Here is a 19,316-nt window from a genome sequence, read left to right on the forward strand (position 1 = left end):
ACCTGGAGGTTAACCTTTAGGGTGTCCCGCACAAGGACTCCCAAGTCCCTTTGCATCTCTGCATTTTGAATTCTCTCCCAATCTAAATAATAGTCTGCCTGTTTATTTCTTCCACCACAATACATGACCATACAGTTTCCAATATTGTATTTCATTTGCCACTTCTTTGCCCATTCCCCTAAACTAAGTTTCTCTGCAGGCTCTCTGTTTCCTCAACACTACCCACTCCTCCACCTATCTTTGTATCATCAGCAAACTTAGCCACAAATCCATTAATCCCGTAGTGCATACTGTAGGATCCCTTTATTCCCACTCTCTGTTTTCTGCTGATCAACCAATGCTCCACCCATACTAGTAACTCCCCGGTAATTCCATGGGCTCTTATCTTGCTAAGCAGCCTCATGTCTGCTGTAGACCCAGAGCCACATTTTATAATACACCCATGGGGTAAGGAAATGGCAGGGTCCCTCCCTTGTAGTCAGGGTATTAGTCAGAGGTCTATCCCCGTGGGTGGGGCATTGCATGGGAAACCACCCACTGTGGATGGGGCATTACCCCGGGAACCACCTGCTGTGGGTGGGGCATTACCCAGGGAACTGTCCACTGTGGGTGGGGCATTGCCCGGGGAACCCCCCATTGTGGTTGGGGCATTGGCCTGGGAACTGCCCACAGTGGGTGGGGTATTGGCCAGGGACCTGCCCACCGTGGGTGGAGCAGTGGCCAGGAATTTGCCCACTGTGGATGCGACATTGGCCAGGAATCCACCCCGCTGGGGGTGAGGCATTGTATGGAGGCAGGGCTTCGGCCTGAGAGTGGGTCTGCCACTTGCTGGACAGAGCATGGGCTGGAAGGGTTTGCCCACCATGAACAGGGCATTGACCATGGCTTGGCACTGGTTGGGTATCCATCCCTCTATTTGCAGACCAACTCCAAAATGTGCGACTTACCTCCTTGTATTCCCATCCTGTTCCACCCCAGCTTTCTAGCGCTACACACCTATACACCAGGGGCCATTTACAACAGCCCCATTACCTCACGTTCTCCACGTCCTTGGAATGAGGGAGGAAGCTGGAGTACCCAAGGATAACCAACCCATTCCCATGGCTACCTTGACTATACCTTTTCCAACCCTACCTCCTGTTCCCTTTCTTCAGTGCCTTCGTCTCTGCCACGTTTCTTTCCAGGATGAGGCATTCCTTTCCAGGACATCAGAGATGTCCTCCTTCTTTAAAGAGTGACACCACACAGGCAGCAGCAGAGTTCAGGATGAATCCTACTGTAAATCCCTGGAAGGGTGAGGCATTGGCTCTGTGCTTACGTGGTGTTGTGGTGATCGGGTTTCCCTGTGAGAAGGGTGATACGCAAGGAGTGCCACACGGTGTCAACACTGGGCACCTACCTCACTCATCTATGGCTTGGAGATTGTTCTCCACACACTCGCTTGCTGCTCTGTGAGATAACATGGTTCCACTACATAGGTCAATCTCTGCCCTGTGCCCTCCAGGAAATCCACTGTACCCACATTCTCCGGCCCCCTTTCCCATCTGTGACGTTCTGTTCTCACCCCCTCCCACTGTACCCACATTCTCCAGCCCCCTTTCCCATCTGTGACGTTCTGTTCTCACCCCCCCCCCACAGTACCCACATTCTCCGGCCCCCTTTCCCATCTGTGACATTCTGTTCTCACCCCCCCCCCCACAGTACCCACATTCTCCGGCCCCCTTTCCCATCTGTGACGTTCTGTTCTCACGCCCCCCCCACTGTACCCACATTCTCCGGCCCCCTTTCCCATCTGTGACGTTCTGTTCTCACCCCCCCCCCCCACTGTACCCACATTCTCCGGCCCCTTTTCCCATCTGTGACATTCTGTTCTCACCCCCCCCCCCACTGTACCCACATTCTCCGGCCCCCTTTCCCATCTGTGACGTTCTGATCTCACCCCCCAACTGTACCCACATTCTCTGGCCCCCTTTCCCATCTGTGACGTTCTGTTCTCACCCTCCCCCCCACTGTACCCACATTCTCCGGCCCCTTTTCCCATCTGTGACATTCTGTTCTCACCCCCCCCCCACTGTACCCACATTCTCCGGCCCCCTTTCCCATCTGTGACGTTCTGATCTCACCCCCCCACTGTACCCACATTCTCCGGCCCCCTTTCCCATCTGTGACGTTCTGTTCTCACCCCCCCACTGTACCCACATTCTCCGGCCCCCTTTCCCATCTGTGACATTCTGTTCTCACCCCCCCCCCACTGTACCCACATTCTCCGGCCCCCTTTCCCATCTGTGACATTCTGTTCTCACCCCCTCCCACTGTACCCACATTCTCCAGCCCCCTTTCCCATCTGTGACGTTCTGTTCTCACCCCCCCCCCACAGTACCCACATTCTCCGGCCCCCTTTCCCATCTGTGACATTCTGTTCTCACCCCCCCCCCACTGTACCCACATTCTCCGGCCCCCTTTCCCATCTGTGACATTCTGTTCTCACCCCCCCCACTGTACCCACATTCTCTGGCCCCCTTTCCCATCTGTGACGTTCTGTTCTCACCCCCCCCCCCACTGTACCCACATTCTCCGGCCCCCTTTCCCATCTGTGACGTTCTGTTCTCACCCCCCCCCCCCACTGTACCCACATTCTCCGGCCCCCTTTCCCATCTGTGATGTTCTGTTCTCACCCCCCCCTCCCACTGTACCCACATTCTCCGGCCCCCTTTCCCATCTGTGACGTTCTGTTCTCACCCCCTCCCACTGTACCCACATTCTCCAGCCCCCTTTCCCATCTGTGACGTTCTGTTCTCACCCCCCCCACTGTACCCACATTCTCCGGCCCCCTTTCCCATCTGTGACATTCTGTTCTCACCCCCCACCACTGTACCCACATTCTCCGGCCCCCTTTCCCATCTGTGACGTTCTGTTCTCACCCCCCCTCACACTACCCACATTCTCCGGCCCCCTTTCCCATCTGTGACATTCTGTTCTCACCCCCCCCCCACTGTACCCACATTCTCCGGCCCCCTTTCCCATCTGTGACATTCTGTTCTCACCCCCCCCACAGTACCCACATTCTCCAGCCCCCTTTCCCATCTGTGACGTTCTGTTCTCACCCCCCCCTCCCACTGTACCCACATTCTCGGGCCCCCTTTCACATCTGTGACGTTCTGTTCTCACCCCCCCCCCACTGTACCCACATTCTCCGGCCCCCTTTCCCATCTGTGATGTTCTGTTCTCACCCCCCCCTCCCACTGTACCCACATTCTCCGGCCCCCTTTCCCATCTGTGACGTTCTGTTCTCACCCCCCCCACTGTACCCACATTCTCCGGCCCCCTTTCCCATCTGTGACGTTCTGTTCTCACCCCCCCCCCCACTGTACCCACATTCTCCGGCCCCCTTTCCCATCTGTGACGTTCTGTTCTCACCCCCCCCCCCACCGCAGCCACAGTCTTCCTGGAGTTCTGGAAACGCAGACGCGCCGTCATTGCCTACGACTGGGACCTGATTGACTGGGAAGAAGAGGAGGTCAGTGACAATTAATGGCAGATCTTATCAAAGTCTCGGAACTTATTACTGTCCAAGCAGTTGATTTGGTTGACTTGTTAGAGAATTGTGGATGTTAATTCTCGATAGGGAAATCAGTGAATGCTCACACACCGACTCTAATACTGTGACACTCCGAAACCGACACTCAGACGCCGACGCTCAGACACCGACTCTCAGACACCGATGCTCAGACACCGACTCTCAGACACCGATGCTCAGACACTGACTCTCAGACACCGATGCTCAGACACCGACTCTCAGACACCGATGCTCAGACACTGACTCTCAGACACCGATGCTCAGACACTGACTCTCAGACACCGACTCTCAGACACCGATGCTCAGACACTGACTCTCAGACACCGACTCTCAGACACCGACTCTCAGACACTGACTCTCAGACACCGACTCTCAGACACTGACTCTCAGACACCGACTCACAGACACCGATGCTCAGACACTGACTCTCAGAGACCGACTCTCAGACACCGACTCTCAGACACCGACTCTCAGACACCGACTCTCAGACACCGACTCTCAGACACTGACTCTCAGACACCGACTCTCAGACACCGATGCTCAGACACCGACTCTCAGACACCGACTCTCAGACACCGACTCTCAGACATCGATGCTCAGACACCGACTCAGACACCGACTCTCAGACACCGACTCTCAGACACTGACTCTCAGACACCGCTGACGCTCAGACACTGACTCTCAGACACCGACTCTCAGACACCGATGCTCAGACACCGACTCTCAGACACCGACTCTCAGACACCGATGCTCAGACACCGACTCTCAGACACCGATGCTCAGACACTGACTCTCAGACACCGATGCTCAGACACCGACTCTCAGACACCGATGCTCAGACACTGACTCTCAGACACCGATGCTCTGACACTGACTCTCAGACACCGACTCTCAGACACCGATGCTCAGACACTGACTCACAGACACCGACTCTCAGACACCGACTCTCAGACACTGACTCTCAGACACCGACTCTCAGACACTGACTCTCAGACACCGACTCACAGACACCGATGCTCAGACACTGACTCTCAGACACCGACTCTCAGACACCGACTCTCAGACACCGACTCTCAGACACTGACTCTCAGACACCGACTCTCAGACACCGATGCTCAGACACTGACTCTCAGACACCGACTCTCAGACACCGACTCTCAGACACCGACTCTCAGACACCGATGCTCAGACACCGACTCAGACACCGACTCTCAGACACCGACTCTCAGACACCGACTCTCAGACACCGACTCTCAGACACCGACGCTCAGACACCGACTCTCAGACACCGACTCTCAGACACCGACTCTCAGACACCGACTCTCAGACACCGATGCTCAGACACTGACTCTCAGACACCGATGCTCAGACACTGACGCTCAGACACTGACTCTCAGACACTGACTCTCAGACACCGACTCTCAGACACTGACTCTCAGACACTGACTCTCAGACACTGACTCTCAGACACCGATGCTCAGACACCGATGCTCAGACACCGATGCTCAGACACCGACTCTCAGACACCGACTCTCAGACACCGACTCTCAGACACCGATGCTCAGACACTGACTCTCAGACACTGACTCTCAGACACCGATGCTCAGACACTGACTCTCAGACACTGACTCTCAGACACTGACTCTCAGACACTGACTCTCAGACACCGATGCTCAGACACTTTCAGACACTGACTCTCAGACACTGACTCTCAGACACCGATGCTCAGACACTGACTCTCAGACACTGACTCTCAGACACTGACTCTCAGACACCGATGCTCAGACACCGACTCTCAGACACCGACTCTCAGACACTGACTCTCAGACACCACTGACGCTCAGACACTGACTCTCAGACACCGACTCTCAGACACCGATGCTCAGACACCGACTCTCAGACACCGATGCTCAGACACTGACTCTCAGACACCGATGCTCAGACACTGACTCTCAGACACCGATGCTCAGACACCGACTCTCAGACACCGACGCTCAGACACCGACTCTCAGACACCGACGCTCAGACACTGACTCTCAGACACCGACTCTCAGACACTGACTCTCAGACACCGACTCTCAGACACCGACTCTCAGACACTGACTCTCAGACACCACTGACGCTCAGACACTGACTCTCAGACACCGACTCTCAGACACCGATGCTCAGACACCGACTCTCAGACACCGATGCTCAGACACTGACTCTCAGACACCGATGCTCAGACACCGACTCTCAGACACCGACGCTCAGACACCGACTCTCAGACACCGATGCTCAGACACTGACTCTCAGACACCGACTCTCAGACACCGATGCTCAGACACCGACTCTCAGACACCGACTCTCAGACAACGACTCTCAGACACCGATGCTCAGACACCGATGCTCAGACACTGACTCTCAGACACCGACTCTCAGACACCGACTCTCAGACGCCGACGCTCAGACCCTGACTCTCAGACACCGACTCTCAGACACTGACTCTCAGACACCGATGCTCAGACACCGACTCTCAGACACTGACTCTCAGACACTGACTCTCAGACACCGACGCTCAGACACTGACTCTCAGACACTGACTCTCAGACACCGATGCTCAGACACCGACTCTCAGACACTGACTCTCAGACACCGACTCTCAGACACTGACTCTCAGACACTGACTCTCAGACACCGATGCTCAGACACTGACTGTCAGACACTGACTCTCAGACACCGATGCTCAGACACCGACTCTCAGACACTGACTCTCAGACACCTACTCTCAGACACTGACTCTCAGACACTGACTCTCAGACACCGACTCTCAGACACCGACGCTCAGACACTGACTCTCAGACACTGACTCTCAGACACCGACTCTCAGACACCGATGCTCAGACACTGACTCTCAGACACCGACTCTCAGACACCGATGCTCAGACACTGACTCTCAGACACCGACTCTCAGACACCGACGCTCAGACACTGACTCTCAGACACTGACTCTCAGACACTGACTCTCAGACACCGACTCTCAGACACCGACTCTCAGACACCAACGCTCAGACACTGACTCTCAGACACCGACTCTCAGACACTGACTCTCAGACACCGACTCTCAGACACTGACTCTCAGACACTGACTCTCAGACACCGACTCTCAGACACTGACTCTCAGACACTGACTCTCAGACACCGACTCTCAGACACTGACTCTCAGACACTGACTCTCAGACACCGATGCTCAGACACTGACTCTCAGACACTGACTCTCAGACACTGACTCTCAGACACTGACTCTCAGACACCGATGCTCAGACACTGACTCTCAGACACTGACTCTCAGACACTGACTCTCAGACACTGACTCTCAGACACTGACTCTCAGACACCGACTCTCAGACACTGACTTTCAGACACTGACTCTCAGACACTGACTCTCAGACACCGATGCTCAGACACCGATGCTCAGACACCGACTCTCAGACACCGACTCTCAGACACCGACTCTCAGACACCGACTCTCAGACACCGACTCTCAGACACCGATGCTCAGACACTGACTCTCAGACACTGACTCTCAGACACTGACTCTCAGACACCGATGCTCAGACACTGACTCTCAGACACTGACTCTCAGACACCGATGCTCAGACACTCTCAGACACTGACTCTCAGACACTGACTCTCAGACACCGATGCTCAGACACTGACTCTCAGACACTGACTCTCAGACACTGACTCTCAGACACTGACTCTCAGACTCCGATGCTCAGACACCGACTCTCAGACACCGACTCTCAGACACCGACTCTCAGACACTGACTCTCAGACACCGATGCTCAGACACCGACTCAGACACCGACTCTCAGACACCGACTCTCAGACACTGACTCTCAGACACCGACTCTCAGACACCGACGCTCAGACACCGACTCTCAGACACCGACTCTCAGACACCGACTCTCAGACACCGACTCTCAGACACCGATGCTCAGACACTGACTCTCAGACACCGATGCTCAGACACTGACTCTCAGACACCGACTCTCAGACACCGATGCTCAGACATTGACTCTCAGACACTGACTCTCAGACACCGACTTTCAGACTCCGACTCTCAGACACTGACTCTCAGACACCGACTCTCAGACACCGACTCTCAGACACCGACTCTCAGACACCGACTCTCAGACACCGACTCTCAGACACTGACTCTCAGACACCACTGACGCTCAGACACTGACTCTCAGACACCGACTCTCAGACACCGATGCTCAGACACCGACTCTCAGACACCGATGCTCAGACACCGACTCTCAGACACCGATGCTCAGACACTGACTCTCAGACACCACTGACGCTCAGACACTGACTCTCAGACACCGACTCTCAGACACCGACGCTCAGACACCGACTCTCAGACACCGATGCTCAGACACCGACTCTCAGACACCGATGCTCAGACACTGACTCTCAGACACCGATGCTCAGACACTGACTCTCAGACACCGATGCTCAGACACCGACTCTCAGACACCGACGCTCAGACACCGACTCTCAGACACCGATGCTCAGACACCGACTCTCAGACACCGATGCTCAGACACCGACTCTCAGACACCGACGCTCAGACACTGACGCTCAGACACTGACTCTCAGACACCGACTCTCAGACACTGACTCTCAGACACCGACTCTCAGACACCGATGCTCAGACACTGACTCTCAGACACCGACTCTCAGACACCGACTCTCAGACACCGATGCTCAGACACCGATGCTCAGACACCGATGATCAGACACTGACTCTCAGACACCGACTCTCAGACGCCGACGCTCAGACCCTGACTCTCAGACACCGACTCTCAGACACTGACTCTCAGACACCGATGCTCAGACACCGACTCTCAGACACTGACTCTCAGACACTGACTCTCAGACACCGACTCTCAGACACCGACTCTCAGACACCGACTCTCAGACACTGACTCTCAGACACCGACTCTCAGACACCGATGCTCAGACACTGACTCTCAGACACCGACTCTCAGACACCGACTCTCAGACACCGATGCTCAGACACCGACTCAGACACCGACTCTCAGACACCGACTCTCAGACACTGACTCTCAGACACCGCTGACGCTCAGACACTGACTCTCAGACACCGACTCTCAGACACCGATGCTCAGACACCGACTCTCAGACACCGACTCTCAGACACCGATGCTCAGACACCGACTCTCAGACACCGATGCTCAGACACTGACTCTCAGACACTGATGCTCAGACACCGACTCTCAGACACCGATGCTCAGACACTGACTCTCAGACACCGATGCTCTGACACTGACTCTCAGACACCGACTCTCAGACACCGATGCTCAGACACTGACTCACAGACACCGACTCTCAGACACCGACTCTCAGACACTGACTCTCAGACACCGACTCTCAGACACTGACTCTCAGACACCGACTCACAGACACCGATGCTCAGACACTGACTCTCAGACACCGACTCTCAGACACCGACTCTCAGACACCGACTCTCAGACACCGACTCTCAGACACCGACTCTCAGACACCGATGCTCAGACACTGACTCTCAGACACCGACTCTCAGACACCGACTCTCAGACACCGACTCTCAGACACCGATGCTCAGACACCGACTCAGACACCGACTCTCAGACACCGACTCTCAGACACCGACTCTCAGACACCGACTCTCAGACACCGACGCTCAGACACCGACTCTCAGACACCGACTCTCAGACACCGACTCTCAGACACCGACTCTCAGACACCGATGCTCAGACACTGACTCTCAGACACCGATGCTCAGACACTGACGCTCAGACACTGACTCTCAGACACTGACTCTCAGACACCGACTCTCAGACACTGACTCTCAGACACTGACTCTCAGACACTGACTCTCAGACACCGATGCTCAGACACCGATGCTCAGACACCGATGCTCAGACACCGACTCTCAGACACCAACTCTCAGACACCGACTCTCAGACACCGATGCTCAGACACTGACTCTCAGACACTGACTCTCAGACACCGATGCTCAGACACTGACTCTCAGACACTGACTCTCAGACACTGACTCTCAGACACCGATGCTCAGACACTTTCAGACACTGACTCTCAGACACTGACTCTCAGACACCGATGCTCAGACACTGACTCTCAGACACTGACTCTCAGACACTGACTCTCAGACACCGATGCTCAGACACCGACTCTCAGACACCGACTCTCAGACACTGACTCTCAGACACCACTGACGCTCAGACACTGACTCTCAGACACCGACTCTCAGACACCGATGCTCAGACACCGACTCTCAGACACCGATGCTCAGACACTGACTCTCAGACACCGATGCTCAGACACTGACTCTCAGACACCGATGCTCAGACACCGACTCTCAGACACCGACGCTCAGACACCGACTCTCAGACACCGACGCTCAGACACTGACTCTCAGACACCGACTCTCAGACACTGACTCTCAGACACCGACTCTCAGACACCGACTCTCAGACACTGACTCTCAGACACCACTGACGCTCAGACACTGACTCTCAGACACCGACTCTCAGACACCGATGCTCAGACACCGACTCTCAGACACCGATGCTCAGACACTGACTCTCAGACACCGATGCTCAGACACCGACTCTCAGACACCGACGCTCAGACACCGACTCTCAGACACCGATGCTCAGACACTGACTCTCAGACACCGACTCTCAGACACCGATGCTCAGACACCGACTCTCAGACACCGACTCTCAGACAACGACTCTCAGACACCGATGCTCAGACACCGATGCTCAGACACTGACTCTCAGACACCGACTCTCAGACACCGACTCTCAGACGCCGACGCTCAGACCCTGACTCTCAGACACCGACTCTCAGACACTGACTCTCAGACACCGATGCTCAGACACCGACTCTCAGACACTGACTCTCAGACACTGACTCTCAGACACCGACGCTCAGACACTGACTCTCAGACACTGACTCTCAGACACCGATGCTCAGACACCGACTCTCAGACACTGACTCTCAGACACCGACTCTCAGACACTGACTCTCAGACACTGACTCTCAGACACCGATGCTCAGACACTGACTCTCAGACACTGACTCTCAGACACCGATGCTCAGACACCGACTCTCAGACACTGACTCTCAGACACCTACTCTCAGACACCTACTCTCAGACACTGACTCTCAGACACTGACTCTCAGACACCGACTCTCAGACACCGACGCTCAGACACTGACTCTCAGAAACTGACTCTCAGACACCGACTCTCAGACACCGATGCTCAGACACTGACTCTCAGACACCGACTCTCAGACACCGATGCTCAGACACTGACTCTCAGACACCGACTCTCAGACACCGACGCTCAGACACCGACTCTCAGACACTGACTCTCAGACACTGACTCTCAGACACCGACTCTCAGACACCGACTCTCAGACACCAACGCTCAGACACTGACTCTCAGACACCGACTCTCAGACACTGACTCTCAGACACCGACTCTCAGACACTGACTCTCAGACACTGACTCTCAGACACCGACTCTCAGACACTGACTCTCAGACACTGACTCTCAGACACCGACTCTCAGACACTGACTCTCAGACACTGACTCTCAGACACCGATGCTCAGACACTGACTCTCAGACACTGACTCTCAGACACTGACTCTCAGACACTGACTCTCAGACACCGATGCTCAGACACTGACTCTCAGACACTGACTCTCAGACACTGACTCTCAGACACTGACTCTCAGACACTGACTCTCAGACACCGACTCTCAGACACTGACTTTCAGACACTGACTCTCAGACACTGACTCTCAGACACCGATGCTCAGACACCGATGCTCAGACACCGACTCTCAGACACCGACTCTCAGACACCGACTCTCAGACACCGACTCTCAGACACCGACTCTCAGACACCGATGCTCAGACACTGACTCTCAGACACTGACTCTCAGACACTGACTCTCAGACACCGATGCTCAGACACTGACTCTCAGACACTGACTCTCAGACACCGATGCTCAGACACTCTCAGACACTGACTCTCAGACACTGACTCTCAGACACCGATGCTCAGACACTGACTCTCAGACACTGACTCTCAGACACTGACTCTCAGACACTGACTCTCAGACTCCGATGCTCAGACACCGACTCTCAGACACCGACTCTCAGACACCGACTCTCAGACACTGACTCTCAGACACCGATGCTCAGACACCGACTCAGACACCGACTCTCAGACACCGACTCTCAGACACTGACTCTCAGACACCGACTCTCAGACACCGACGCTCAGACACCGACTCTCAGACACCGACTCTCAGACACCGACTCTCAGACACCGATGCTCAGACACTGACTCTCAGACACCGATGCTCAGACACTGACTCTCAGACACCGACTCTCAGACACCGATGCTCAGACATTGACTCTCAGACACTGACTCTAAGACACCGACTTTCAGACACCGACTCTCAGACACTGACTCTCAGACACCGACTCTCAGACACCGACTCTCAGACACCGACTCTCAGACACCGACTCTCAGACACCGACTCTCAGACACTGACTCTCAGACACCACTGACGCTCAGACACTGACTCTCAGACACCGACTCTCAGACACCGATGCTCAGACACCGACTCTCAGACACCGATGCTCAGACACCGACTCTCAGACACCGATGCTCAGACACTGACTCTCAGACACCACTGACGCTCAGACACTGACTCTCAGACACCGACTCTCAGACACCGACGCTCAGACACCGACTCTCAGACACCGATGCTCAGACACCGACTCTCAGACACCGACTCTCAGACACCGACTCTCAGACACCGACTCTCAGACACCGACTCTCAGACACCGACTCTCAGACACCGACTCTCAGACACTGACTCTCAGACACCACTGACGCTCAGACACTGACTCTCAGACACCGATGCTCAGACACCGACTCTCAGACACCGACGCTCAGACACCGACTCTCAGACACCGATGCTCAGACACCGACTCTCAGACACCGATGCTCAGACACCGACTCTCAGACACCGACGCTCAGACACTGACGCTCAGACACTGACTCTCAGACACCGACTCTCAGACACTGACTCTCAGACACCGACTCTCAGACACCGATGCTCAGACACTGACTCTCAGACACCGACTCTCAGACACCGACTCTCAGACACCGATGCTCAGACACCGATGCTCAGACACCGATGATCAGACACTGACTCTCAGACACCGTCTCTCAGACGCCGACGCTCAGACCCTGACTCTCAGACACCGACTCTCAGACACTGACTCTCAGACACCGATGCTCAGACACCGACTCTCAGACACTGACTCTCAGACACTGACTCTCAGACACTGACTCTCAGACACCGATGCTCAGACACTGACTCTCAGACACCGACTCTCAGACACTGACTCTCAGACACTGACTCTCAGACACCGACGCTCAGACACTGACTCTCAGACACTGACTCTCAGACACTGACTCTCAGACACCGACTCTCAGACACTGACTCTCAGACACTGACTCTCAGACACTGACTCTCAGACACCGATGCTCAGACACCGACTCTCAGACACCGACTCTCAGACACCGACTCTCAGACACTGACTCTCAGACACCGATGCTCAGACACTGACTCTCAGACACTGACTCTCAGACACCGATGCTCAGACACTGACTCTCAGACACTGACTCTCAGACACTGACTCTCAGACACCGACTCTCAGACACCGACTCTCAGACACCGACTCTCAGACACCGATGCTCAGACACCGATGCTCAGACACCGATGCTCAGAAACTGACTCTCAGACACCGACTCTCAGACACCGATGCTCAGACACTGACTCTCAGACACCGACTCTCAGACACCGACTCTCAGACACCGACTCTCAGACACCGACTCTCAGACACCGACTCTCAGACACTGACTCTCAGACACTGACTCTCAGACACCGATGCTCAGACACCGACTCTCTGACACTGACTCTCAGACACCGACTCTCAGACACTGACTCTCAGACACTGACTCTCAGACACCGATGCTCAGACACTGACTCTCAGACACCGACTCTCAGACACTGACTCTCAGACACTGACTCTCAGACACCGATGCTCAGACACTGATTCTCAGACACTGACTCTCAGACACTGACTCTCAGACACTGACTCTCAGACACCGACTCTCAGACACTGACTCTCAGACACTGACTCTGAGACACCGACTCTCAGACACTGACTCTCAGACACTGACTCTCAGACACTGACTCTCAGACTCCGACTCTCAGACACTGACTCTCAGACACCGACGCTCAGACACTGACTCTCAGACACTGACTCTCAGACACCGACTCTCAGACACCGACGCTCAGACGCCTCTGACTCTCAGATACCGACTCTCAGACACCGACTCTCAGACACCGAAGCTCAGACACTGACTCTCAGACACCGACTCTCAGACACCGACACTCAGACACTGACTCTCAGACACTGACTCTCAGACACCGACTCTCAGACACCGACGCTCAGACACTGACTCTCAGACACTGACTCTCAGACACCGACTCTCAGACACCGACGCTCAGACACTGACTCTCAGACACTGACTCTCAGACACCGACTCTCAGACACCGACTCTCAGACACCGACTCTCAGACACCGACTCTCAGACACCGACTCTCAGACACCGACTCTCAGACACCGACGCTCAGACACTGACGCTCAGACACTGACTCTCAGACACCGACTCTCAGACACCGACTCTCAGACACTGACTCTCAGACACCGACGCTCAGACATCGACGCTCAGACACTGACTCTCAGACACCGATGCTCAGACACTGACTCTCAGACACCGACTCTCAGACACCGATGCTCAGACACTGACTCTCAGACACTGATTCTCAGACACTGACGCTCAGACACTGACTCTCAGACACCGATGCTCAGACACTGACTCTCAGACACTGACGCTCAGACACTGACTCTCAGACACTGACTCTCAGACACCGACTCTCAGACACCGACTCTCCGACACTGACTCTCAGACACTGACTCTCAGACACTGACTCTCAGACACCGACTCTCAGACACCGACTCTCAGACACCGACTCTCAGACACCGACTCTCAGACACCGACTCTCAGACACCGACTCTCAGACACCGACTCTCAGACACCGACTCTCAGACACCGACGCTCAGACACCGACTCTCAGACACCGACTCTCAGACACCGACTCTCAGACACTGACTCTCAGACACTGACTCTCAGACACTGACTCTCAGACACCGACTCTCAGACACCGACTCTCAGACACCGACTCTCAGACACCGATGCTCAGACACCGACTCTCAGACACCGACTCTCAGACACCGACTCTCAGACACCGATGCTCAGACACCGACTCTCAGACACCGACGCTCAGACACTGACTCTCAGACACTGACTCTCAGACACTGACTCTCAGACACCGACGCTCAGACACTGACTCTCAGACACCGATGCTCAGACACCGACTCTCAGACACCGACGCTCAGACACTGACTCTCAGACACCGACGCTCAGACACCGACTCTCAGACACCGACTCTCAGACACTGACTCTCAGACACTGACTCTCAGACACTGACTCTCAGACAGCTCCACTTAAGACACCAACATTCCGACGCCGACACTCTAACACCACCTCTTACTTACCCTTTGAAGATAATACCACTCCAGACCATCAGAAATCTGTCTCTGACACCATTACTGACCTCATCACCTCTGGAGAACTCCCATCCACTGCCACCAAACTCAGTTCCCTTACGACACACAGCTCACTTCTACCTCCTATACAAGGTCCACAAACCTGACTTTCTAGGTAGTCCCATTGCCTTTGAATGCTCCTGCCCAAATAATCCCGTGTCCTCCTGACTTAAATCCGTTCTATCTCCCTTCATTCTGTCTCTTCCACCTACATCTGCGACACTTCGCATGCCCTCAATCTCCTCAACAACTTTCAATTCCCTGGCCCTGACTATCTCATCTTCACTGTGGATGTCCAGTCTATCCCCCATCAAGAAGGCCTTCAAGCTCTCCACATCGTTCTCATTAAAAGAACCCATCAGTTCCCTCCACCACCACCTTTCTCCATGTCAGAAATGGTCCTCACCCTCAACAACTACTCCGTTAGCTTATCCCACTTTCTCCAGACTCAAGGGGTGGCCATGGACACCCCCATGGGTCCCAGCTATGCCTACCTGTTCGTTGCCTATCTGCAACGGGTCATGTCCCAAGCCTTCCCTGGTTATGCTGTCCAATTTTCCCTCTGCTACATCAGTGGTGCTGCTTCATTCACCCAAGCTCAGCTCATCAATTTAATTAAATTTACCTCCAAATTCCAACCCGCCCTTAAATTCACTTGGTACATCTCCAACACCTCCCCCCACTTTCCTGACCTCTGTGTCTCTAACTCTGAAGAAACTGTCAACCGGCATCTTACATTAACCAACCGATTCCCATGGCTATCTTGACTACACCTCTTCCTACCCTATCCCTTGTACACATGCTGTGCCCTTTTCCCAGTTCCTTATTCTCTGCCAGGATAAGGCATTCCTTTCCAGGGCATCAGCAATGTCCTTCTTTAAAGAAAGGGGTTTTCCTTCACCCACATCTCCTCTATTTCCCAGACATCTGTCCTCACCCCATCTTCTCACTGCTTTAACAGTGACAGAGTTCCTCTTGTCTCTACCTACCAACCCATGAACCTCTGCATCCAACACATCATTCTCTGCAACTTCAGCATTCTACCACCAAACATACCTTTCCCTCTCCACCCCTCCACTTTGCACAGGGATCACTGTCTGTGTGATTCCCTTGTCCATTCATCCCTACCCACTAATCTCCCCCCCCCCGACACATCCCTGCAGCCAACAGAAGTGCTAAACCAGCCCATTCACCTCCTCTCTTACCTTCATTCAGGGTCTTAAACAGTTTTTCCGGGTGAAGCAACACTTCACCTGCCAATCTGCTGGAGTTGTCTATTGTATGGGGGTTTCTGATGTGGTCTCCTCTACATTGCTGGGACCTGGCATATATTGGGGGACCACTTTGTTGAGCACCTCTGCTTCATCCGCCAATGGTGGAATTTCCTGGTGGCCAACCATTTTAAGTCCTATATCCATTCCAATCAACATGCCTTCACTTTTGCCACGATGAGGCCACTCTCAGGGTGGAGGAGTAACACCTCAGATTCTTTCTAGATAGCCTCCAGCCTGATTGCATGAACATTCATTTCTCCTTCTGGTCAAACAAAAGTTCCTTCTCTATTCCCCATTCTGGTCTTTTCCCTCTTCTCCTCACCTGCCTATCACCTCCCCCGGTGCCCTTTCTCCTGTAGTCCCTTCTCCTCTCCTATCAGATTCTTCCTCGCTAGTCTTTGACCTTTCCCACACAGCTGGCTTTACCTATCTCCTTCTAGCTACCCTCCTTTCCCTTCCCCAGCTTTTTATTATGGCATCTTCCCCCTTCCTTTCCAGACCTGTAGAGTGGTTTTGGCCCGAAGCGTCGACCGTTTATTTATTTCCATGGATGCTGCCTGAGCTCCTCCAACGTTTTGTGTGTGTAGCTCTGCCTTCTGATGTTATACTTAGTGTTGGGGAGGATAGTTCCTGTAATAGAGTTTGCTGAGTTAACAGCTTTCTACAGCTTTTTCCAATCCTGTTTAACTGGGAAGGTCATCATGTCAAGCACTAACTGTAAAATGCAATGATGAGCTGTGATTTTCTGCCCTTGCCGAGATTTTGCTTCAGGTGTCTCTGTTCAGAAACTCAATCTGACCATAAATTCTCTGGCGAGTTCTCCAAGGAAAGTGGGAATTATTTCTGTTCACCCAACAGGATGAAATCCGCCCACAGTTCGAAGCGAAATACTCCAAGAAGGAGCGCGTCAACCCGATATCAGGAAAGCCAGAACCTTACCAAGCATTCACAGACAAATGCAGCAGGATTATTGTTTCAGCTTCCGGAATATTCTTCATGGTTAGTGATCATGAGGGGGGAAATGCATCAGCCCATCAGCCTGTCACACCGGACTCGTTTCTCACCCTTTCAGCTTCCTGTTGCTTTGCTGGGGTGGTGGTGGAGGCAAATACATCAGGGATTTTGAAGAGAATCTTAGACAGGCACATGGATGGTAGAAAAATGGAGGGTTAGGGAGCAGCAAAGTGTTAGGTTGATCTTGGTGTAGATTCAATCGTTGGTACAACAATGTGATCTAAAGGGTCTGTACAGTGCTAAACCATTCTGTGTTCTATAGTCAGAGTCACACAACGTGGAAGCAGGCCATTTAGCCCAACTTATCCATGCTGAACAAGATTCCCATCTAAGCTAATCCCATTTTCCCATGATTGACCCATATCCATGTACCTGTCCAAGTGTCATTTAAGTGTTAATGTTCCTGCCTGAACCACTCCCCCTGACAGCCTGTTGAATATACTGACCACCCCTTTGTGTGAAAATGTTGTCCCTCAACTTCCCATTAAATCTTCCCTCTCTCACTTCATATACTTCTGAATCAATTAACCTACTAACCGGTACGACTTTAGACTGTGGGAGGAAACCAGATCACCCAGAGGAAACCCACACAGTTCACAGGGAGAATGTACAGACTCTATCCAGGTGGCATTGGCTCTGAACTCCAGCATCCCAGCATCGTGCAACCTTTTCAGTACCATGGCTCCCATGGCCTTTGTGAGGCATTGCCTCAGTGGGTAAGGAAATGTTGATGGGTAAGCACTTTTATTCCAGTACCTGCCATCTGCTGTGTCCACAAGTACTCTTTGCACTTAAGTTGACAGTGCTCCTTAGTGTCTGACAATGCAAAGACCAGAACCCTGGCTGGATTTTGGTCATTTTAATGCTGGGATGTAACCACCATTTATTGCCCATTCCAGTTGGCCCTGAGGAGCTGGCGGGAGGATCCCTCCTTCAACCACCACCATCCTTCGGGTGAAGGTGCTTGAGAAGTTATTGGAGAGTGAGTTTTGGAATTTAGACCCAGTGACGGAGAAGGTACAATGATATATTTCCAGGTCATGGTGATGTGTGTCTGGGAGAGGAAGCTACAGGAGACGATGCTCCTGTGCCCCTGCACCTTGTCCAAATTCTTGCGGTATTGACCCTGCAAAATGTTACGTTCACTGCCACGCCACCCTTATTGGGCACTGACACATGAATTCCATGGGATGTGAGGGTTTATCCAGAAGGGACGAGGCAGGAATTCCAGCACACAACCTTCGTGACATGTACCCAAACACTTGCCAATCTCAGAAGGTCCCAGTCTCACACTCCCCTCCTCTTAGGAATGAAAAGGGAATGTGCAGGAGACTCTGTGGTTCCATGTTCTGTGTGTTCACTTTTTTTATCGTTGGCACAATTGGTTCTTTTTCGCACCATGGATGTTTGTTGGTCTTTGATGTGTGTGGCTCTTCGTGGATTCTTTTACATTCTTTTGTTTTCTGGTTGCCTGCACAAAGATAAATCTCTAGGTTTATATGAAGTACAGTGGTGCTGGAAAGTTTGTGAACCCTCTAGAATTTTCTATATTTCTACATAAATATGACCTAAAATGTGATCAGATCTTCACATAAGTCTTA

The 19,316-nt window shown here is 53.3% G+C and overlaps 1 protein-coding gene across 6 annotated transcripts in view; it reads left to right on the forward strand.

Annotated features, from left to right (window-relative positions):
* LOC132398724 (anoctamin-4-like) overlaps positions 1–19,316 on the forward strand; it is a 183,940-nt gene that overhangs the window by 100,735 nt on the left and 63,889 nt on the right. For all 6 annotated transcript variants that reach the window (XM_059978558.1, XM_059978561.1, XM_059978557.1 and 3 more), the window contains exons 13-14: positions 3,435–3,517; positions 17,560–17,700. In XM_059978558.1, the coding sequence (XP_059834541.1) occupies positions 3,435–3,517; positions 17,560–17,700 (224 nt within the window). The remainder of the gene's footprint in view (positions 1–3,434; positions 3,518–17,559; positions 17,701–19,316) is intronic.

This window comes from Hypanus sabinus, chromosome 8, assembly GCF_030144855.1.
Source record: "Hypanus sabinus isolate sHypSab1 chromosome 8, sHypSab1.hap1, whole genome shotgun sequence".
Lineage (NCBI taxonomy): Eukaryota > Metazoa > Chordata > Chondrichthyes > Myliobatiformes > Dasyatidae > Hypanus > Hypanus sabinus.